The sequence below is a fragment of the Triticum urartu genome, chromosome 1A, assembly GCF_056163025.1.
Source record: "Triticum urartu cultivar PI428250 chromosome 1A, HENAU_Tu73, whole genome shotgun sequence".
NCBI lineage: Eukaryota > Viridiplantae > Streptophyta > Magnoliopsida > Poales > Poaceae > Triticum > Triticum urartu.
In genome coordinates, this window is record NC_141873.1 from 438,698,252 (window position 1) to 438,723,188 (window position 24,937).

The window sequence follows — 24,937 nt, forward strand, 5'->3', positions numbered from 1 at the left end:
CCACCATGGGCACCAAGTCCACCACACGTGCCTTTAGGGTTTGCAACTACTCCGCCTCACAGCTCCTCGACGAGCAGCAGACTTCCGACCACTTCTACTTTCGCGGCCACGAGTGGCGAGTCGAGATGCAGCTGGCGGCTTTGTTTCGTGACGCCTCCGGGGTGCACCACCACGTCGTCACCTTCAGAGTCAGCACCGCCCCATACTCCCCAAGGGATACGCCCAGACCACCACCAAGGCCAGGATCTCCATACAGATCCTGGACATGAGCGGAAGGCCTATCGTCTTCCATAACACCATGGTCGACAAGCGCAAGCTCCTGGCTGGTGTCGCGCGCTCGTGGAACGGATCCGCTTCCAGAGGGTTGAGGTGGAGGCGACGGCGTTCGTCCGCACCGATGACAGCTTCACGACCAGGTCATGACGGCTCCATTATGGGAGCGGCGATAGCAACGTGTCGACGGCTTTCTTGCGATGGCAGTGGTAGTTAGATGGTCCATAAACCTTGATGTTTTTTTAATTATGTTTGAGATGCTTTTCTATTTTAGTGAATCTTTTATAATAGATGTGTGGTTCTAGAAAGAAAAACTATTCTTTTAACACAACACAGATGTAGATGCTTATACATACGCACATACACTCATCTCTATAAACACATATACACACATTTTATCCTACGAGCATTTCAGAGAGATCGAGTCGGCACATCATCTTGAGATTGACAGACGCCTTTGTAGCACATTTGATGGGTTGGTCGTCACACTCACACCTATGACGCACATCGCCGGAAGGCTGCAATAAATCCAGAAAAATAGAACAATGCAAGTACGTACAGGACTTGAAATCTGGTGACCGTTCGAACTAGGATCAGTTCGTGAAAGAAAAACTTTTTTTTTTGCGAGACGTGAAAGAAAAACTGATACACCCTCGGTACTAGGCTCTGCCCTAGGTCGTCTTTGCTCGCGATTCAAACGGTCCGAAACAACACCAACGGAACCCTCATCAGCGAGCTGGCCCAACTCAATCCGACTTCCGATCCACAAACGGGCGTGGAGGAGCGGTCCAACGACCAAGAAAGAAAAGGCAAACCCATTTACAAACACCTAGGCCGAAATAAAGTGCGAAAACACGGAATTTTCCTTTTCCTCCTTCCTCTTCCCCCCGGCGCTGAACGGCAGGGCCGCACCTCGCCGCTCCCCCACCCGCCGCCCCCTCGCCCCCCGTCGGCCCCTCCCGCAGCGCCCCCTCCCGCGCGCTCTCCGGGATCCCCCTCGCCTGCGCCGCCCCCTCCGGAGGGGAGGCTGGCGGCGGGCCCCGCCCCACATGGCGAGCGGCGGCGGCGACGACGCGGGCGAGAAGCGCGTCACGGACCGCTACCTCAAGCGCGAGGTCCTCGGAGAGGGCACGTACGGGGTCGTCTTCAAGGCCATCGACACCAAGGTCGGACCTTCCCTCCCCCCCGCCCCCGCCCCCGCCCCTAAACCCTCGCGGCGCGCTGATCTGCGCCCGCCCCTCGAGAATTAGGCCACAGGCGGCTCCGCCCCCCCTTGGTCCGTCCGTCTGCTTTGTGGTGGATATTGGTTGTGGGAGCGATTCAGCTTAGGGTTTAGGGCTTTTGGTAGCGGCAGCTCTGTTAATTGGCCTCGCTGGTTGTTCTGGGCTCGGCGTGAATTGGCTAGGGTTGTTTCTCAGCCGAAGCCGAGCAGGCTAGCCTCCCGCCATGCGTATTAGCTCCCAGGAGAATGTAATTCACCTTGTTTCGTTCGATCACTGGCATCGCTGATTGAGCTGGTCCTGTTGACACTCACACTATGGTGGGTTTTAGCTGCAGTGCAGGTTTTGGCAAATCTGTTGTAGTGGAATAACAGGTCATGCCATTTGGTCCTTAATAGTCTTTCGTCTCTGGATAGTAGGGCTAGGGGTCCAAGGTGTTAAAATTTCATTCAAGAGGTGTTCAGTATTCCCAAGTTAACTCTTTCAGTTCTCTAGGATTTAATCTTGACAGGTTTCATTCTGCTCTTGACGATGCTTGCTCAGGTTTCATTGTGATACTTCAGTCCGTTTGAGCTAATGATCATAAATGGCATGCCTTTTGTTTTCAGACCGGGGAGACAGTTGCAATCAAGCGAATCCGCCTAGGGAAGTACAAGGAAGGCGTCAACTTCACTGCATTGAGGGAAATCAAGCTGCTTAAGGAGCTCAAAGATCCTAATATTATAGAGTTGATTGATGCTTTCCCTTACAAGGGAAACTTGCACCTTGTATTTGAGTTTATGGAAACAGACCTGGAAGCAGTCATTCGTGATAGAAACATTGTATTATCTCCAGCGGACATAAAATCTTATATTCAGATGATGTTGAAAGGTCTAGCCTTTTGCCATAAGAAATGGGTGCTGCACAGGTACCTACTATCTGGCTAATTTTCTTTTTGAGAAAACAACATTCGAGTCTTTAACAGAAGCTGTACTGCAGGGATATGAAACCAAATAATCTACTTATTGGTGCTGAAGGACAGCTCAAGCTTGGTGATTTTGGTCTAGCACGCATATTCGGGAGCCCAGAACGGAACTTCACTCACCAGGTTCTTGTTAATAGATCTATGTAAATATGCATTCTGTTTAACTGTGTCCCGGATTCTTAGAAATCCCAGAAACTGGTCATAAGATAAAAATGTACGGTGACAACTTTCTTGAAGTAGTATTATTACTTCTTATGCTTTATATGCCTCTAGGCCATCTGTATAGTGCTGCTTGATGCTTCTAATTTTCTGCTTATCCATTAAGAGCATGATACATGCTTGCCAGTATTTGTCGATCATACAATTATTAACAATAACAATATTAATTTGGAGTACCGTGGCACTTTGGGAGGTAGATAAATTTGTCTGTCGATTAATTGCTCTTTGTTGATTCATTGATGATGTGATAATGAAAAATGCTAAAAATTATTGACTTAACAAGGATACTTCTTTCAAACACACTGATGCTGATTAGAAAAGGATGCTAACTATTGTAAATGATTTATACTCGCTGTGGATTTTCATTCTTGCAAGTTACATTAGATCCTCCCAGTAAAAAGTTACATCATATCTGGAAGATATCTTAGACTCTTAGTCCATCACTTTTATTAGTACAACATTAAACATCTCCTAGGCAAGTACCATCTCTAAGCTTATTTCATAGTGTGGTTTACTGCAATGTGATTAATTTGCACTTCATCTTTGGATTGAGTTACATTGTCCTGATGGACACTTGGAATTTGACTATTTTTTCACCACATTTAGGTGTTTGCACGATGGTACCGAGCGCCAGAGTTACTGTTTGGCACTAAGCAGTATGGATCTGCCGTTGATGTTTGGGCTGCTGGTTGTATTTTTGCCGAGTTGCTGCTTAGACGACCATTTCTCCAGGTTTAACAGCCTCTTAGTTTTCTCAATATGGTCAATATATTTATTCATTTCAATCTATCTCTGATTAAGATATATTATCTGTGACTCTGAATGTAACATGTGTATGGCTAAGTACACTGTTCATTGATGATGTGATAACTGCATGGGTGAAACAGTTTTTATGTCACAACTCAGAACATCGTTTTGAAAGCTCGAACAGACTGTAAGTACAACTGGGAAAATCTGGTAATTGGTCTGCTCCAGTGGGGTTCTTTTGTTGTCCAAGAAAATAGATTGCTTTGAACCCGCTAATGGATTAACTAGACAAACTGCTTTCATGTGTGACTTAATTTAATGTCAAAAAAATGTATGACTTAATTTAATGTAAAAAAAGTATGACTTAATTTCTTTTGGAGGATTCAAACATTTGACAGTAGATTGTGTGAACCGGGAGCTAATTGCTCCTAGCCACACAGCATGCAAGCATTTATGCCAGACGTGTTAAAACTGAAAAGAAAAGAAATATAGCAGTGATAATAAAGAATTCAAATGAAGTAAGCTCGGTTCATATTTTGATATACCTGTTTTTTTGTTCACAGAAATATGTAGTTCAACTTCACAATATTGTTATTTTGGTAATCAGTGGGGCTGGTTTACATATAAATCATTCTCTTGTCTAGGTCAATGACTAGGTTCCAGAGATATGGTTGTGGTTGGTACTAGGCTGCTTTACCAGATTTAGTTTTTCCCTTGAACTGTGCTTTCTTTTTTAACCAGAACTGACGAAAGCTAGGGTGTGGTTTGTGCCCAAGGTTGCCCCACCAAAGCATTGGCTAGCCAAATTTTTTGTTGAGGTTTTGGTTGCCCATGATTTGGCCAATATTGGCAAGAAAAATGAACTACTGTTGGCTAGAGTTCATTGGCATGCCAAAAAATTGGCAACAATCCAAACCTCTGTTTTTAAGGCGTCGCCTAAGCGTTGAGGCGCCCCAGGATGGCAAGGCGCCTACCCCGCCTTAGACAGACATGGAGTGTACGGCTGTGCCTGCTCTAGTTGTGGCTGCTCCTGGGGCTTGGAGATGATGGCCTGGCTGTCTCCCGGCACCATGAAGAGGAGGGAGGACTGGAGGCTCCTGGCTGCCCTAGTTGTGGCTGCTCCTGGGGCTTGCTGCTGTGAGGGAGAAGGGTGGGGCCATGAAGAGGAGGGGGGACTGCGAAGAGGAGGGAGGACCAGAAGGGTGTGGCGCCGTGGCGGCTGTGGTGGGAAAGAAGGGAAGGAGATAGTGGAATTAGTTCACGGGGGTGTATATGGCCACCAGATGGGCTTTTGGGCCACTGGGAGGTGCATAAGTAGTGGCCCATCTTTCAGCCATTGCTCTTTTTCTAGTATTACTATGTGCAGACCTATTGATAACTCTTTTCCTGCAATGTTTAAGGCGTCGCTTTGCCTCGCCTTGGTGCTTAGGCGTCAGAGCGGCCCTCCTCCGCCTTATGATGCTTTACCGCCTTAAAAACATAGATCCAAACAAAGACCAATCTTTGGGTCATGACCAAAGTTTTGGTAGGGTGCACTTTGACCACAACTCAAACACACCCCTAGACCTAAAAGGAAATACCATGTTGATTTTGGTTTCTCAAGCTTGGCAGGAAAAATGCATCACTTCTCTTCTTCTTTCCAGTCTCTTGTGTATAAATGATGCCTTGTGTTTTTCCTCTTCCCATGTGATATAATAGGATATAATAGTCTTTTGTTTATTTGGTTATGTGCACTCTGCATATGCATAATATGTTTTGGGTGAACGTAATAGCTTAGAGCAGGGTGCCTACTTGTTTTAACTGCAGAAAGGTTTTCAGTGTACACTGTTCTGGGCACTTCTGGATTCTGGTTGCCCAGTAGGGTGCTTTTACCACTGAAAATTGGACTTTTACTTACTGGTTATCATTCTGCTTGTATTATAGAACTCTGGCTTGATCTGAGGTAGAAATATACCAAAGAATCTGTGTGGCTAGATAACATGAACGATCAAGGCTTTTTTATTAATAAGGCCAGCCCCCCCCCCCCCCCCCCCCCCGTCCAGTCATTAATATGACCCAGTCTATGTTGTGTATTGGAAATGTAAGCATGGAAAAATATCAAAAGTTCATGGGTGCGGTTCATTATGGTAGAGTGGTACACAAATTGGTAGTGTGTGGAAGGTGACAAATATAAGAACCGGTGCCAGTTATAAGTGAACTAGAAGTATGTATTTGCTGATATTTTCTCAAAAAATTTGTCTAACAAATGGTACCACATATGATGATTACTCATGCTTGGAGAAACAATGCTCTATAGTTTATACTCATCATTGTGGGCTTCACTTTTGTTTAAAGTTATACATCAAGTTCTTACTAGCTGTAGTGGTGTCAATGGTAGTTCATTTTAAATCTTAGATTCTCATCAAATGCTTTATGGTATATGTCCTGGTTTGGAGATTTCCATATGAGGAAAGCAGTCTTGCTGAGCCTTTGTATGCCACTTTCCACCCTTTTCTGATTCTGAAGCTGCAGTTGATCTAGAATGTTTGTTAGATTTTTCTAGAGAGAAAATAGTGTCCCACTTTCAGTGGAAACATTTTTTAGTACTATATAAGATTTCTCTCTGTAGGTTTATTTGGTCCTGTAAATATGGTAGTTCCGTAAATATTATAGTCCTGTAAATATTGTAGTCCTATCAACTGTCAAGTTTATTGAGTACAATAGACCATTTAGGACAGCACTCACATGTGGCATTTCTAAGCATCTGTTTCTTAAATCCTTTAGGATGCTACTTCTAGCGAATGACCTGCTTTCCTGGATTGATCCTTAGGGAGGGTAACAAAAATTCGTTTGGGGTGACATGTTTAAGGGCGTGCCTGAGTTTGAAACTGCGAAGCTCTAGTTTAAGTCAATGATTAGCAACTTCCATTTTGGCATTCGATGAGTTTTCAGGGACACTCCCAAGTTACTAAAATTAAATGATGCAGGGTTCTAGTGACATTGATCAACTTGGGAAGATCTTTGCAGCGTTTGGAACTCCAAAGTCTTCTCAGTGGCCAGACATGGTTTGCCTTCCAGATTACGTTGAATACCAGTTTGTCTCTGCTCCTCCTCTTCGTTCGTTGTTTCCAATGGCCAGTGATGATGCTTTGGATCTTCTGTCAAGAATGTTCACATATGACCCAAAAGCAAGAATCACTGCTCAGCAGGCTTTAGAACACAGGTATGCCGATGTGGCCGATCAGAAACACAAACCTTTATCTGTTACCAGCATTTCTAACAAAACTGTGCTTATGTTTCATGTGAAGGTACTTCTCGTCAGTACCAGCGCCAACAAAACCAAATTTGCTGCCAAGGCCAAAGCTGAAAGGGGACCCAGGGAATGACAAGATACCGGATCTGAATCTGCAGGGCGGCCCTGTCGTTGTGTCCCCGCCGAGGAAGTTGCGCAGAGTGTCTGCCCCTGATGGGATGGAAATCAATGCTCATCGAGCAGAGAAAGCAGAAGAGCATCCTACTACAGGCATGAGGCGCAGCGAGGGCATGTCCAGTCAGAGTTCTAGAATACCAATGTCAGTTGATGTTGGAGTTGTGTTTGGCACACGACCAGCTCCTCGACCAACATTGAATAGGTAAACAGCACTAGTCTGACCACTGGAACTTATTCCAGTTTCTAAAATGTGACCAGTGAGCTTATTGAATCTAGGATTATATTTATTCAGCTCTCTTCATGTGAAATATTGACCATTTAAACCTCTTTTGCAGTGCCGACAAGTCGCGTCTAAAAAGGAAATTAGATATGGATCCTGAATTCGAGTATGCAGAGTAAAAGAAGTTTGCGTGCATCATTTTTCCCCTCACCGGTGTGTTGATTTTTTCTACATATTCTTTGAAGAGGCAATTTCAACAAAAGAATGTGTCCAAAGCCATAAAAGCTTCACTGAAGGTCGCTGACACAATCAACTGTGCTGCCCAGCCAAGCTCATTCCTGTAATGAAACTGAAGAGATGTGTTGCTGATTTACGCCAAGAGACGTGCACAGGTGATTCCTATAATTAGCCGATTTCCATAAGGCCCCTCAATCTGTAACCTTCATTGGGTATGAGAACCTCAGTCTGTAATCTTTATCGGATATATAAATGAGTTTGCCCTGGCGAGAAATGTATTTCCATTTTGTTCTTGTGTGGACATTGAGCTTTTGAGTGTTGTTTAGTCGGACATGTTAGGTGCAGTAATTCCTGTAACCAAGAGCAGGTTATAATATTATATGTTGATTCTTGTAAGACGATGTAACAGTGAGTGCATTGGTGGACACAAAGGAAAATGAAAGAAACTCAAAGTGTTGATTCCAGATGAGTTGTTGCAGTATTATAATTGCAGTGTTAGCAACATTTTTAATGCATTCAATACTTAATAAATATTTAGGCATCAACACGCAATTGCTCATTTTGAGCTGATCAACTTAAACATGTTTCTAACTTTCTACTGTATGGCAAGTAAAGTTAAGGATTTTTTTCCATTTGGAAAGAGAAAAGTCTATTTTCAACCTTCAAGTTACCGTTTAAAACATATTACTGCACACCCTAAACACCTCTTAGGGCATGTACAATGGTGGCATATGGATATAAATGCTCCATGATAAAAAGTAGTTTGAGACATCTATATTGATTTTTTCTTTTCAATGTAAGCTACTACTAGTGGGTCTTATCAAATAATAGAAAATAGACTCACACTACACATGCACCCCTACTCTTCACATTAACTTTGTTAGCTTTATGCGCTGGACTCCACTTTTTCACACCAGGCACCCCCTCCTGCAGAGGATCCCGCTGCTTTATCCGAACCTACTTTTCCTGACATCCGATCCTACATGATATATGAGGCATCACTCTAGGGCTATGCATTGTACATGCCCTTATATTTCTTTACCGAGGGAATAGTATTAAAGTCTAGGGGGTGCAGTAATCGGTTTTGAAACTGAGAATTGTTCTTAAACCAAGTGGTAACTTGAGGGTTAAACCAAGTGGTAACATGAGGGTTGAAAAATGGACTTTTCTGACGATAGATCGATTCGCTTTTCTTTCTTCGGCTTGAAGAAAGAAAAGGCGACCTTGCCACCAGGAGTCTCCCACGCCGCCGCCTTCCGGCGGCTCCCCTCCTCCGCCGGCCTCGGTCGTAGGTGGTGAGGGGAGTCGTCGGGTCCACGCGTGTGGATTGTTTTTTACTCTTGCAGTTTAGGTTTTTAGGTTGTCCATCGTCTTGGCTTCGGCGGCGGTGATGGCAGTGCTCAATAAAGTTTCTTCAGATCCTATTTCGACAAGGTGATCAGTCCTATGGTTGGAGATGGATTTGGAAATCAGTCTGTTCAAGTAAGGATGGCGTGGCGGCAGCGACATCCTCGTGGTGGACTTGTGCCCTCAGGCTCCGTCGTTGCGACGACGTTTGCTCCAGTGCCTGCGCGGAGCTCGGGAGGTAATCCAGGAGCGGATGCAGATTGTGGTCTGCATCGGCGGCATCTGGAAGATGGTGGAACGTGTGCTGGGTTTGTGGTTCACGGATGGCAGGTGCCGTTTTCTCCTCCGACATCTTAGTCGTGTGGGGATGCCAGATCTGGAGTTCGATGGCGTGTCCGGGGTGTTGTCCCGGTCTGATTCTTTCAACGGTAATGGTTTTGCTTCTCGTGAGCCACCTTGAAGGTCCGCAAAGCTACATATCAGCGATGGAGGCGCTTCAAGTTCGGGTGTGAAGGTGATTTATCATTTTTTTTCTTTGGTGGCTGCTATAGTGGTTTCAGAGGCCTGTGACGGGCGTTGGTGTCAAGTTCAGAGGTTTCTTCGGTCTTATTTGTAATTTTACTTCTTGTCTGTTATTTATTTATGCAAAGGCAACCGTTTTACGGTCTTTTCAGTTTTGCTATGTCGGTCTGTACGTGGTTTGTACTATAATCCTTATGATATAAATGAGATGCGTATTATCATGAAAAAAAAGTAAACTTTTCTTCATCAGAAACAAAAACAGATTTTGCTTTGTATAAGTTCTCACAACTGTGTTGTTACTTGAGCTGTAAGCGCACAAAAGTGGTACATTGCTCTGCATTTATGCTGACTAAAACGCACGTTTATGAACGAAATAAACGCTTCACTGACGAGGCACTCAGTTAATCATTCGTCTAATGGTTGATGGGCAATGTTTAGCTCGGGTGTTGCAAGCGAGGACGCAAACAAATGCAATGCCTAGAAGATCTAGTGGTTCGTAGGAGAGAGGTGGGCTGATATCGATGCATGCCATAGAAAATCCACCTGCTAGAGGTCAAATTTCATGTGGGAAAAGACACCTTTGCTAACTTTAAGATGATGTCTACAGTAGATGCACGTGAACTTTTGATGGACTGACTGAGGGCATCTTCAATAGTTATGATGTTGTCGTTGATAAAGTATATATCCTATAAAATAATGTCTATGGGATGATGTAGCGGAGAATAAAATAGAATAATATGGTACAGACGTACGCGCTCACAATATTTGAATAGAGAATGATGTGAACTTGTGACGGACCGACTAAGAATATCTTCAATAGTTGTGCAATATTTCCTATATATACATACATATGTGCATTACATGTTAATATACTTTTATTAAAAAAAGTGTAATCTAAAAAAATACAATTTGGTAGCCACATAATTTCTTCAGATTTCAAAATGTATTTTATCTTTCAAAAAGAAAAAGGGCTCCATGCAACTTGTGATCTATTCCTTTTCTTTTTTGCGTGCAAACCATGCTTTTCGGTTAATGTCTAAGGATATCTTGTGTGTAAAATATTCCTATCTAGTTTTTGTCAGAATCAATGGAGACACAACTTAACCAGCCTCCACACAAATATATATGGCTATTAATAAGAGTTCTAGCTTTGTCCGCTCTATAGAAATATATACTAATATATATTTACCACATCAAATGTATATGCTATGAAAGTATATTTCATGCTGAATCAATGAAACCATCTTGATGTTATAAATGTTGATACATCTTTCTATATACTTGGTCAAAGTAAAAGAAGTTTGAGTTTTGACAAAACTAAAACTTAATTAATTTAGAACAGATGGAGTATGACCTGCGGGGCTTAGGAGGAAAAATTGCATCACCGTGGCTATGACCCAAACACCTTTGCTAACACCAAGTGAGTGACAATACCGAGTTGTCTTTTAACCAAGCAGGCCCACAATGTTTGAATGCCTTTGAAGTTAGAATTGTGTTTTGTATTCCTTAGATTATATTTTGTATTCCGATTGCTCCATGATGCACAGGTGATAAGCATGCCATATAAGTGAAAAAATGACATGGCAAAACAGTTAAGGAGGAGAGAGAACACTTTGATGATCCTAGAAAGAAACAATGCCAAGTGCATAAACCTATGCAAAACAGTTACACGAAGGAAGTAGTAATGTATGGAAGAGTTTAGTTGCTAAGTAATTAAATGAAGATAACTTATTGATACGTATCCAATGTATCTATAATTTTTTATTGTTTCATGCCACTATATTATTAATCTTTTATGCTTTATATGTTATTTTATATCATTTTTGGGAGGTAACCTATTAACTCAGTGTCTAGTGCCGGTTCCTGTTTTTTTGTCTATTTCTTTATTTCGTAGAAAAACCATACCAAACGAAGTCCAAACACGATGAAACTTTACAGTGATTTTTTATGGACCATAAGAGACCCTAGAAGCTTCAGGGGAGGGCTAAAAGACCTACCAGAGGCCCACAAGCTCAGGTGGCGTGCCCCCTGTTGGGGAATGCAACATGTAATTTCAAAAAAATTCCTACGATCACGCAAGATCTATCTAGGAGATGCATAGCAACGAGAGGGGGAGAGTGTGTCCACGTACCCTCGTAGACCAAAAGCGGAAGCGTTAGGTTAACGCGGTTGATGTAGTCGAACGTCTTCGCGATCCAACCGATCAAGTACCAAACGTACGACACCTCCGAGTTCAGCACACGTTTAGCTCGATGACGTCCCTCGAACTCTTGATCCAGCAAAGTGTCGAGGGAGAGTTTCGTCAGCATGACCGCGTGGTGACAGTGATGGTGACGTGATACTCGCAAGGCTTCGCCTAAGCACTACGACGATATGACCGGAGGAGTAAACTATGGAGGGGGGCACCGCACACGGCTAAGAAACAAATGTTGTGCTTTGGGGTGCCCCCTGCCCCCGTATATAAAGAAGGAGAGGGAGGAGGCCGGCCAAGGAGCGCACCATAGGGGGGAACCGACTAGGACTCCCAATCCTAGTCGGGCCCCTTTTCCTTTCTTCCGGAGGGGAAAAAGGGAAGGAGAGTGAGCGGGAGAAGGAAAGGGGGCCGCGCCCCCTCCCCCTTGTCCAATTTGGATTCCCTTGGGGGGGGGGCACCCCTTGCGGTCTCCCCTCTCTCTCTCCCGGTACTCCAAAAAATATCCGAACCACTCCGAAACCATTTCGACGTCCGAATACGATCGTCCAATATATCAATCTTTACCTCTCGACCATTTAGAGACTCCTCGTTATGTCCGTGATCTCATCCGGGAGTCCGAACAATCCTCGGTCACCAAAACACATAACTCATAATACAAAACATAATCGAACGTTAAGCGTGCGGACCCTACGGGTTCGAGAACTATGTAGACATGACTGAGACACATCTCCGGTCAATAACCAACAACGAAACCTGGATGCTCATATTGGTTCCTACATATTCTACGAAGATCTTTATCGGTCAAACCGCAATGACAACATACATCATTCCCTTTGTCATCGGTATGTTACTTGCCCGAGATTCGATCGTTGGTATATTCATACCTAGTTCAATCTCGTTACCGGCAAGTCTCTTTACTCGTTCCGTAATGCATCACCCCGCAACTAACTCATTAGTCACATTGCTTGCAAGGCTTATTATGATGTGCATTACCGAGAGGGCCGAGAGATACCTCTCCGATACTCGGAGTGACAAATCCTAATCTTGATCTATGCCAACCCAACAAACACCTTCTGTGACGCCCCTGATTTGTCCGTACACTAATCATGCACGTAAATGTGTGCGACTAAGATCAGGGACTCACGGGAAGATATCACAACACAATTCTAGACACAAATTAAAATAATACAAGCTTTATATTACAAGCCAGGGGCCTCGAGGGCTCGAATACATAGCTCGATACACAAGCGTCAGCGGAAGCAACAACATTTGAGAACAGATATAACTTAAACAAGACTGCCTTAAGAAGGCAAGCACAAAAACAACAACGATCGAAGAGGCAAGGCCTCCTGCCTGGGACCTCCTAACTACTCCTGGTTGCCGGCAGTCTCCACGTAGTAGCATCCGTCGGCGGTGGCTTCTGGCTTCTGGCTCCAGGGGTCCACCATCTGGTTGCAACCAACAAAAAGAAGAAAGAAAGGGGAAAAGGGGGAGCAGAGCAACCATGAGTACTCATCCAAAGTACTCACAAGCATCAGATCTAAACTAAGTATGCATTGGTATCAAAAGGAAGGGTTGTATATGTGGACTGAATCGCAGAATGCCATAATAGAGGGGAAAAGCCTAGCCTATCGAAGACTAGCATCTTCAAGCATCTTGCAGCATGTAGAAGAGTAAAGAATAACAATTTATAACTAACAAACATGTTGTAGCATTAATGCCCAGAGATCCTTCCTCGACTCCCTGCGAGAAAGCAATCCCGGAGCCACATATCTCAAGTATCCATTTCTACTTGTAAAAGATCAGGATATAAGTCTGAACGTCCGTTACTGTGGACACGGCTATTAATAGATAATCTTCCATGCAGGGGTGCACCATGTTTTCCAACACGCTTGATTACTCTGGCCGGACACACTTTTTTGGGTCAATGCCCGGCCTCGGAATATCAACACGTCATAGCCCTACCTAGGCTCAGCAGAGAGGTCCCCGCCGGTCTACATCCTAAGCACTCCGGGGTCTGGGCCCATCGCCCGTTGCACTCCGGGTCGTTGCGTGCAGGGCGGGTCCAGGCTCCACCTCTACATGGATGGTGCCGGCCCAGCCGTGCCACAATGCTGAACTGGACGTCTAACAAAGCTTCGGCTGATACTACGTCGTCGAGGCCCATAACTATTCTCGCATGGTGGTTAGTGCGTAAAGGCCAAAGGCCAACTCAGAACAAATACCCAAACCATAGTGTATTATTAGCTTGAGGGGACGAGCAGAGACTCACGATCGATGTGACCCCGACGCCCCGTCTCGTGGACTTACGGCAAGGGCCCAGAATACCGGGTCGTGCCACGTAATTAACTTGCGGGTGCTCTCCGGCCCGTCCGACTTTCACCAAGGTCTCAAGTAAAGTCAAGGTAACCGTGTGTCCAAACATCAAGGGGAAAACCCGAGGAATCACCCTCGGTGAATTCCACTCGATGTAATCATCAAGGTGAACGTAAGAGGAACCACCCTCGAGGTTCACACTTGAGGTGTTGCACGACAGAGCCGTATCGGGAAGGGTGAAGGAGGAACCACCCTTGTTGACCACGACCAATTAGCTACACTACAGAGATCTCATCAGGAGTGATGTATGAGGTTCCACTCTCGACACTCGATGGTAACTCTGCAGAGTCGACCAACAAAAAGGGGCGTAATGTGATGTAAGGTGTCGGGCTCTGATCATCGATCATGTTGATCGAGTCGTCGATGATGAAGCAGGGGAACAAGGACATGGTGGGGGTCACTGATGGATCACTAACCAACCTATACTAAGTAGTTTAGCATAAGCAGGTAAGGTACAATGAGCAGGTTACTGATACGTCTCCAACGTATCTATAATTTTTTATTATTCCATGCTATTATATTACCTGTTTTGGATGTTTATGGGCTTTATTATACACTTTTATATTATTTTTGGGACTAACCTATTAACCGGAAGCCTAGCCCAAAATACTATTTTATTGCCTATTTCAGTGTTTCGAAGAAAAGGAATATCAAATGGAGTCCAAACGGGATGAAACCTTCGGGAGAGTTATTTTTGGAACGGAAGCAACCCAGGAGACTTGGAGTAGACGTTGCTACCTCTTGAGCACTGCGTTGGTTTTCCCTTGAAGAGGAAAGGGTGATGCAGCAAAGTAGCGTAAGTATTTCCCTCAGTTTTTGAGAACCAAGGTATCAATCCAGTAGGAGGCCGCGCATGAGTCCCTCGCACCTACACAGACAAATAAATCCTCGCAACCATCACGATAAGGGGTTGTCAATCCCTACACGGTCACTTACGAGAGTGAGATCTGATAGATATGATAGGATAATATTTTTGGTATTTTTATGATAAAGATGCAAAGTAAGATAAATGGCAAAGGAAATAACTAAGTATTGGAAGATTAATATGATGGAAGATAGACCCGGGGGCCATAGGTTTCACTAATGGCTTCTCTCAAGAGCATAAGTATTTACGGTGGGTGAACAAATTACTGGAGCAATTGACAGAATTGAGCATAGTTATGAGAATAACTAGGTATGATCATGTATATAGGCATCATGTCTGAAACAAGTAGACCGACTCCTGCGTGCATCTACTACTATTACTCCACACATCGACCGCTATCCAACATGCATCTAGAGTATTAAGTTCAAGAGAACAGAGTAACGCTTTAAGCAAGATGACATGATGTAGAGGGATAAACTCATGCAATATGATATAAACCCCATATTGTTATCCTCGATGGCAACAATACAATACGTGCCTTGCTGCCCCTACTGTCACTGGGAAAGGATACCGCAAGATTGAACCCAAAGCTAAGCACTTCTCCCATTGCAAGAAAGATCAATCTAGTAGGCCAAACCAAACTGATAATTCAAAGAGACTTGCAAAGAGAACCAATCATACATAAAAGAATTCAGAGAAGATTCAAATATTGTTCATAGATAAACTTGATCATAAACCCACAATTCATCGGTCTCAACAAACACACCGCAAAAGAAGATTACATCGAATAGATCTCCACAAGAGAGGGGAGAACTTTGTATTGAGATCCAAAAAGAGAGAAGAAGCCATCTAGCTAATAACTATGGACCCGTAGGTCTGAAGTAAACTACTCACACTTCATCGGAGGGGCTATGGTGTTGATGTAGAAGCCCTCCGTGATCGATGCACCCTCCTGCGGAGCTCCAGAAAAGGCCCCAAGATGGGATCTCGTGGATACAGAAAGTTACGGCGGTGGAATTAGGGTTTTGCCTCCGTATATGGTAGTTTGGGGGTACATAGGTATATATAGGAGGAAGGAGTACGTCGGTGGAGCAACAGGGCCCCCACGAGGGTGGAGGGCATGCCTGGGGGGGGGGGTAGGCGTGCCCTAATAACCCACAAGTATAGGGGATCACAACAATTTTCGAGGGTAGAGTATTCAACCCAAATTTATTGATTCGACACAAGGGGAGCCAAAGAATATTCTCAAGTATTAGCAGCTGAGTTGTCAATTCAACCACACCTGGAAACTTAATATCTGCAGCAAAGTATTTAGTAGCAAAGTAATATGATAGTAGTGGTAACGGTAGCAAAAGTTAATGATAATAGAAGTAATGTTTTTGGTATTTTGTAGTGATTGTAGCAATAGCAACGAAAAAGTAAATAAGCGAAGAACAATATATGGAAAGCTCGTAGGCAATGGATTGGTGATAGAGAATTATGCCGGATGCGGTTCATCATGTAACAATCATAACCTAGGGTGACACAGAACTAGCTCCAATTCATCAATGTAATGTAGGCATGTATTCCGAATATAGTCATACATGCTTATGGAAAAGAACTTGCATGACATCTTTTGTCCTACCCTCCCGTGGCAGTGGGGTCCTAGCGGAAACTAAGGGATATTAAGGCCTCCTTTTAATAGAGTACCAGACCAAAGCATTGACACATAGTGAATACATGAACTCCTCAAACTACGGTCATTGTCATGGGTTTGTCACGGCAGATGTACTCGTGAAAGGACTTAGTCGTGGAGCCATCGCAACGGGTTAGCTTAAAGGGGTTAAACCGGACAAGGGGACACGGGGAGTTTATACTAGTTCGGCCCCTTCGATGAAGGTAAAAGCCTACGTCTAGTTGTGATTGGTATTGCTAGGGTTTCGATGACCAGGGAGCAAATCCGCTTTGACTGGCTCTCAAGTTGTTGTCTGTTGTCCCTAAGAAAACTGAACATTTGAACGGAATGGTCAGTATCGGCACCTTGCCTAAGAAAACTGAAATTCGATGGCGAGCTCCAGGAACAGAGAATCCTCCTACCCCGAGGCAGGGTGAGGTAGTGGTCTTTGTCGACCACATAGGCCGTGGTTTCAAACCGCCCGGGTCAAAGTTTTTTCGAGATGTGCTTGCGAGTTTCCAACTCCATCCTCAAGATATCGGACCCAACTCTGTGTCCAATATATGCAACTTCCAAGTCTTCTGTGAAGTGTACTTACAAGAAGAACCAACTGCTGAGCTGTTCCTGGACTTTTTTCATATGAACCGGCGTACAAAATTTGTAAAAGGTCCTAACACTGAGCTTGGTGGTGTCTCTGTTCAAAAGCGGAAGGAAGTTGAATTCCCTCATGCCAAACTGCACAGTCACCCTAAGGAATGGAACCAGACTTGGTTCTACTGCATAGATACCTCTCCTGAAGATGAGAACCCTCTTCCAGGCTACCGTGATCACCGGCTTTCCAACACTCATCCAATGCCGCAACGTTTAAGTTCTATGGAACGGGCCAAATATGCCCCTCAACTCGCCAAGCTCCGGGCCTTTATGGCCAATGGTTTAACGGGCGTTGATTTTGTGCGTTGCTGGATATCTTGGAGTGTCTTGCCACTAAGCCGCCGCCCCGGTTTAATGTGTGAGTACACCGGTGAATTAGAAGACCCCCAACGCCACATCAACATCCAGGTAATCGATGAAGAGGTCACTGAAAGCGTCAAGAAGATCTTGAATGAACCGGAATCAGTTTTTCGCCAAACCGGCTTGAACCCCTTCTACACTCAAAATAGACCGCCTGCTGTAAGCACTATGCTTCCTTTTTTTATCTTTGATATCTTTAAATTGTTCAACTTGTAAACTTTCTTCTGTTTGTGTATAAACAGGGTGATGATCCTTCTGGAAGCGGAAATCCACAGATAAAGCGGCAAAGCCATCCCGTCCCAAAACCAAAGCCGTCAAGCATACCTCAAAGCGGAAAACGGCTGACCGGATCAACATGGAACTTGATGAAGATGCCGATGATCCGGAAGTTGAGGTAGAACTTGACTCACTTGGCTCCCTTTTCATGCACCTCATTAACAATGATCTTTATCAGGAGGACGTAGAAGGCAGCCAGGCTAATGATGCAGAGGTAATTATCCTTTCCTCCGGTTAAGACTCTATGCCAACACAAAAAACCCGTCAAGCAGTCCGGAAAGTAAGCTTTTCTCATCCTCTTGCTTACTTGGATCCAACATTTATTTTGAAGACGCAGCAGCATGAAGCTCGCCGGACAACCCGGCACAGTGGCCAACAGGTCACTTCGGCCGGTTTACCTGATACCCCGGTTCGGAAGCGCCGATCTGAGGTCTCTCCCACTTCTGACAATTCTTATGCCAAGGAAGGTTATTTCAGACAACCTCTTAATCTGTCCGATTCAAATTATCAGGTGACACCTCCCTCATCCTCTGGCGAATCAATAGCAACCCAACTCCCTCCTCTTAAAACTGTAGCTGGGTAAGCATTCAAACCCTTTCTTCAAATGTGTTGCAAATCTTGAATAAGATGCTAAACCTTCTTTTAATTTTGTTCGCAGAGCCAAAGCTAGACCCAGCAAGAAAGCTCGGGTCAACAATCCGTCAGAAGACCAGGCTGTTTTTGGAGAAGATCAAATAGGTGAACCGGACCAAACTCATGAACCAGAGGTTCCTCATCCTGAAGCTACCTTTGATGAACCACCCCTTCCAGACCAGAATATTGATGAACAACCAGAAGCTGATCCTGCTGTGCCTGACACTGAGCCGGCAGCTCCAAACCAGGGTAGTCCGGTGAGAGATACTGATACTCCATCATCACCCATAAAAACTACTGAAGGCCAAGGAGATGATGTTATCATTACTGGCATGGTCCACAGCTCTCCTGGCCATCCTGTAATCTTGGCCCAACATAGCGCCAAAGAAGAGCGTGCTGCTAGGGAAAAGGGTAAATGGAGCACTGACTTATCAAGCTATGCTCATCTCAGTGCTGAAGAACTTCACTCCGGTTTCTTAAACCGTCTGCACTCAAACTGTGACTATGAAGCCGGTTTGGTGAACCTGATGAAGGAACGCTATGAGGTATTTTCATCTCCCTTTATTTCTTTGATTCCAAAGTTGAAACACTAGCCCAAGTAGCCCCCAAGGGTCATTTTATGATGTTAATCTTAAAACGGGACTTTGTAATACTTTAATCCTCTCCTGCTGACCCTCAACATGTCAGGTCCTTAGTGAAAACAAAACCGATACTTTACCAATGCCATTATGTAGCTTTCCTCAGTGTAGCCCCCAAGGGCCGGTTTAGCTTTGCGAGGTAATCCGGGTATTGAAATCCAGGCGTCCGTTTTGAACAGATGTACATTAGCCCCCAAGTGTCAAGGATAATGCTTGCATTATTCTGGAGACTTATAAAAATGTATTGATAATAGAGCAAATAGGCATTAGCCCCCAAGTAAGAAGTGCATAACTTGTTATACACTTAGTACTTTGAAAATACATATCATGTTGTTGACATATCTTCGCTGTTACAGGCCGAGCTAAGCAATAGAGATGCCCGAACCGCTGATTTGCAAGAGAACATGAAGTCCCAACAAGCAGAGGCTGTGAAAGCCAAGGAAGAGCTGACCAAAGCCTTGACAGCTATGGAAAAGCTAAAGGAGTCTTTTAACAAAGAATGTTCTAACTGGGAAACCGAGAAGGCCGGTTTAACCAAAAGAGCTGAGGATGCCGAAGCAGCCCTGAAGCCAGTTGTAGATGAACTAACTGGTTTGAAGCGGCAAATCAACGCCATGACGTCCGCTATTTTTGGTAAGTATCTCCTTATGCAGTTTGTCCAATTCATGAGATCTTATCATTTACCAGTTTGCTGATTTTAAACCGTGACAGACACTCGTATTGCTCATCTGGGCACAGATATGCGGATGAAGCTTAAAGCGGCTTATACCTTGATTGAACAACTGTACTCTGGATCCGAGCGTGCTATTTGCATCGCGTCTTACAACAAGTTGGCGCCATCACTTATAAAAGAAACTCTTGAGAAGCTGGCCATGTTACCAGCCCGGATTACCAAACTGAAGAAGGCAGCCGCAAGAGCAGGAGCATTAACCGCGCTAATCCGGGCCAAGGCATGGATTCCGGACCTTGAAGCGGATGACATTATAAAAGGATATCCAGGTGTGAAGGATGACGGTTCAAACTTCGACAATGATGATCTCCGAAGGCTGACAAAGGAGATGCGGCCAATAGCCAGCAAACTGGCAGAAGACACAGATTTATCTCATTTCCAGCCGGCTTACGATACTGAAGGGAAGAGACAGCCTGCCGAAATCCATGAAGTTGAAAAACTTGTGCCTCCAATCCGTAAGCACACTTACGCTCCTGACATTAAACCCTCTAGCCTTATCCATGAAGAAGCCATATTTCAAGCTTTAACCGGAATCGATTGGTCAACGGTTGATTTCCAGCATCTGGGGAGGGATGAAGAAGAAGTGATTGCACCCAATGACCCTCAACCATCAAACCGTCCAGACGAAGCATCTTAAACCGGCAGCTGGTTTACCAGCTATTGTGTGCCACTACTTAGAAACAATTATTCAATTGGAGCCGTTTTGAAGCTTCTTGTAATAGGATAGCAAAAAACCCCTTTATCTGTCATGCCATCGAGCATGTGTTGTGGTGCTCTGACATTGTGAAAACTTGCTCCACTTTTTGAGATCTATTTATGCATAGCCCATGATGATTTGTGTTCCTGGATACAAGAACTTGAAAGTGTCCTAGTGGTTTACCACTGGATGGGTCATGATGCCCAAAAATAGACAATACTTGGATGGATAATCAAAGTGTATAAAAAATAACGTCTGAAACATACCTTGTTGGCTGACCAACTGCTTGTATGGTAAAGGTGTAAACACCAATCCGGAGCATTGATAACTCCATCCTTAATTTGCCGGATTATGATAATAAACCGTACCGGGATATAATAAACACCGGGTTTTCCTTATAACACTGGAGACTTGTTAGTCAAAACCAGACCGGGTTAATGAACGCCGGATTATAACTGATCATGTACTGACAACTTGTAGTTGAAAGCCAAGCTGGGTCAAGGACACTGGTTTATCAGAAGATATTATGAACCTCAACAAAGGCAAAAAACTTGGAAAATAGAACTCAAAAAGAACATGCGAGGCTTTTTACGAGCTGCCAGGCTCCAAATCGAGGCTTTTCATGGGATGCCAGGCCACTGAGTTAAACCATTTTACAAAGCCTTTTTTAGATGGACCTCAATCTTTAACCAATCACCGATTTAACTGTGACAAGTTCAGGGTCCATGGGATTGACTTGTCAAACGTTCGATTGGGTCATAACAGGTTTACCTGGACGGAGTGACTTACTTAAAGAGGCAGGATAACCCGGGGTTTTAGGTGAATACACCTGGCTTCCAAGCCTGGCTTGATAGCCTATTACAAGGGTTCAAAACTCATTGTTCTTTGAGAAGCAAAGAGCCCCCAGGTAATATGTGAGCTGTGCTTGGTGGCTACCTATGTTTGAGCTATGCTTAATACAACAGACTCTCTTTGGCTCCACAAAATTTCCTTTTGGCTTAACGCCTATCAAGAGGTGTAGCTATGGTGTGACAACAACCAAGCCCCCTAGTGACATCCCTTTGTGGTTTCAAATCGATCAAGGTTCAGATATGACCAAGCCCCCTAGTGACATCCCTTTGTGGTTTCAAACCGATCAAGAGGTGTAGCTATGATTCATATATGACCAAGCCCCCTAGTGATTTTCTTTATATCCGTGCGGCTGCAGAGACCGGTTTAACAAAACTCCGCTTTGTCAATAAAAACTCTTGTAAGCACACACATGATGTAAAAAGAACAGAGACCCCGCTTTATTCAAGGCTCCGGTTTATTATATAATATATACATTATCATAAATATGTACATATGAAGAGCCTGTGGCTCAAGTATAGTAAGGCCGAAGAAGAGCTATATTCCACGGCCGCTTGGTCTCCTCCTCCAATTTACGTGAGTCTTTGTGCTCTCGAACATCAATGAGGTAGTATGACCCGTTGTGCAGATTCTTGCTGACCACAAAGGGTCCTTCCCAAGGTGGGGATAACTTGTGCATATCAGTCTGATCCTGAATGAGCCGGAGCACCAAATCGCCCTCTTGAAAGGTTCTGGTCTTAACCCAACGGCTGTGATAACGTCGGGGATCTGTTGATAAATCGCCGAACGTGCTGCTGCAAGATCACGCTCCTTATCTAACAAGTCCAGTGAGTCCTGACGTGCTGTCTCATTATCAACTTCAATATAAGTTGCCACATGGGGCGAGTCGTGACGTATGTCACTAGGAAGAATTGCCTCCGCTCCATAAACCATAAAGAAAGGCATGTAACCCGTAGATCTGTTGGTGTGGTGTTGATGCTCCATAACACAGAAGGTAACTCCTCAACCCAACAACCCAGTGTCCGTTTCAAAGGAACCATAAGCCGGGGTTTAATACCTCTCAAAATTTCTTGATTTGCCCTCTCCGCTTGACCATTAGACTGGGGGTGAGCCACCGATGCTATATCAAGCCGGATGTGCTCACGTTGGCAAAATTCCTCCATCTCTCCTTTTGACAGATTAGTACCATTATCAGTTATAATACTGTGTGGAAAGCCAAACCGAATATCACCTGTTTGATGAATTGAACCGCCGTGGCCGCATCACACTTACTGACTGGCTTTGCTTCCACCCGTTTGGTGAATTTGTCAGCTGCCACTAATAAGTGGGTCTTTTTGTCCTTGGAGCGCTTAAAGGGTCCAACCATATCAAGCCCCCAAGTCGAAAACGGCCACGTTATTGGAATCATCCTCAACTCCTGAGCCAGAATATGAGCACGCCGTGCGAATTTTTGACAACCGTCACATCTTTTGACTAAGTCCTCCACATCAGCGTGAGCTGTTAACAAATAAAAACCGTGGCGAAAAGCTTTAGCTACCAAAGACTTTGAGCCGGCATGGTGACCACAATCCCCTTCATGGATTTCTCGCAAAATCTCACAACCCTCTTGAGGAGAGACACAACGCTGAATTGCCCCTGAGATGCTGTAACGATGTAGCTCTCCATTGAGTATGGTCATTGACTTGGAACGCTGGATTATCTGTCGGGCCGATGTTTCATCCTTCGGTAACTCGCCCCGGTTCATGTAAGCCAGGTATAGGATTGTCCAATCCGGTATGACATGCAAAGCTGCCACCAATTGAGCCTCCGGGTCAGGAATAGCCAACTCCTCCTCTATTGGTACCTTGACCGACGGATTATGTAGCATGTCAAGAAAAACATTTGGTGGGACCATTTTATGCTGAGAACCAAGGCGGCTTAAAGCGTCCGCCGCCTTGTTCTTTCGCCGGTCTATATGGTCCACCTGATAACCTTTGAAGTGACCAGCTACTGTGTCCACCTCTCGTCGATATGCAGCCATGAGTGGGTCTTTAGAATCCCAAGTGCCAGACACCTGTTGAGCCACCAAATTTGAATCCCCAAAACACTTAACCCGGCTTAAGTTCATCTCCTTAGCTATCCGGAGACCATGGAGTAAGGCCTCACTCAGCTGCATTGTTAGTACAAGGGAACATTAAACGGAGGACATAACAAAACTTATCACCTCGTTGGGAAGTTAGTATGACTCCAGCCCCCGAGCCCTCCAACTGTCTGGATCCATCAAAGTGAATAGTCCAATACGTATTATCTGGCTTTTCCTCTGGTGCCTGGAATTCCGTCCAATCATTGATGAAGTCCACGAGTGCTTGGGATTTGATCGCTGTGCGAGGTATGTATTTGAGCCCGTAAGGTCCAAGCTCAATAGCCCACTTGGCAATCCGGCCAGTTGCTTCTCTGTTTTGAATGATATCTCACAGAGGGGCTGAACTGACCACTGTGATAGGATGGCCCTGAAAATAATGTTTAAGCTTCTGGCTTGCCATAAATACTCCATACACCAGCTTCTGCCAATGTGGATACCTCTGCTTTGATTCAATGAGCACCTCACTGGTATAATAAACCGGCCATTGAACCGGATACTCCTTTCCAGCTTCCTTGCGCTCCACCACAGTAGCCACGCTAACAGCTCGGGCATTACCAGCCACATATAGCAATAACGGCTCTTTATCGATCGGGGCTGCAAGCACAGGCGGTTCAGCTAACTGCCTCTTCAGATCCTCAAACGCTTTATCAGCCGCCTCGCTCCAGACAAAATCATCTGTTTTCTTTAGCATGTGATATAAAGGGATAACCTTCTCCCCAAGACGACTGATAAACCGGCTCAAAGCCGCAATCCGGCCAGCCAAACGTTGAACGTCATTGATACACACCGGTTTAGCCAAAGATGTAATTGCTGAGATTTTTTACGGATTAGCCTCAATGCCTCTGTTTGATACTAGAAAACCCAAGAGTTTGCCTGCCGGGACACCAAAGACACACTTTTCCAGATTGAGCATCATCTTGTAAACCCGGAGGTTGTCAAAGGTTTCTCTCAAATCATCTATCAACGTCTCCTCCTTCCTGGATTTTATCACAATATCATCCACATATGCATGAACATTACGCCCAATTTGCTTATGAAGACAATTTTGAACACAACGTTGATAAGTCGCTTGGGCACTCTTAAGCCCAAAGGGCATGGAGACATAGCAGAAGGCTCCAAAGGGAGTTATGAAAGTTGTCTTCTCCTGGTCCTTAACTGCCATTTTGATATGATGATAACCAGAATAAGCATCCAGAAAACACAAACGGTCACAACCTTCCGTATCATCAATGATCTGATCAATACGAGGGAGGGCAAAGGGGTCTGCAGGGCAAGCCTTGTTCAAGTCTGTGTAATCTACACACATGCACCAAGTTCCGTTTTTCTTAAGAACCAGCACCGGATTAGCCAACCACTCCGGGTGAAAGACCTCCACGATAAACCCCGCGGCCAACAACCGAGCTACCTCCTCACCAATAGCCTTGCGCCTTTCTTCATTGAAGCGGCGGAGAAACTGCCGGACCGGTTTAAACTTAGGATCAATGTTAAGTGTGTGCTTAGCAAGTTCCCTCGGTACACCTGGCATGTCAGAAGGCTTCCATGCAAACATGTCCCGGTTCTCACGGATAAACTCGATGAGCGCGCTTTCCTATTTGGGATCCAGGTTAGCGCTGATGCTGAACTGCTTGGATGAATCGCCAGGAACAAAATCAACCATCTTAGTGTCTGCGGCCGATTTAAATTTCAGCACCGGATCGTGTTCCGTAGTTGGCTTTTTCAAAGAAGTCATATCTG

The 24,937-nt window shown here is 44.7% G+C and overlaps 1 protein-coding gene across 1 annotated transcript; it reads left to right on the forward strand.

Annotated features, from left to right (window-relative positions):
* The first annotated feature begins 1,117 nt into the window (after nucleotides 1-1,117).
* On the forward strand, nucleotides 1,118-7,753 carry LOC125516626 (cyclin-dependent kinase D-1). Its single transcript, XM_048682000.2, has 7 exons — nucleotides 1,118-1,439; nucleotides 2,102-2,400; nucleotides 2,472-2,580; nucleotides 3,283-3,408; nucleotides 6,390-6,625; nucleotides 6,711-7,034; nucleotides 7,168-7,753. The coding sequence occupies exons 1-7, from the start codon at nucleotides 1,323-1,325 to the stop codon at nucleotides 7,229-7,231; spliced, it is 1,275 nt and encodes a 424-aa protein (XP_048537957.1). The 5' UTR covers nucleotides 1,118-1,322; the 3' UTR covers nucleotides 7,232-7,753.
* Nucleotides 7,754-24,937: the final 17,184 nt, after the last annotated feature.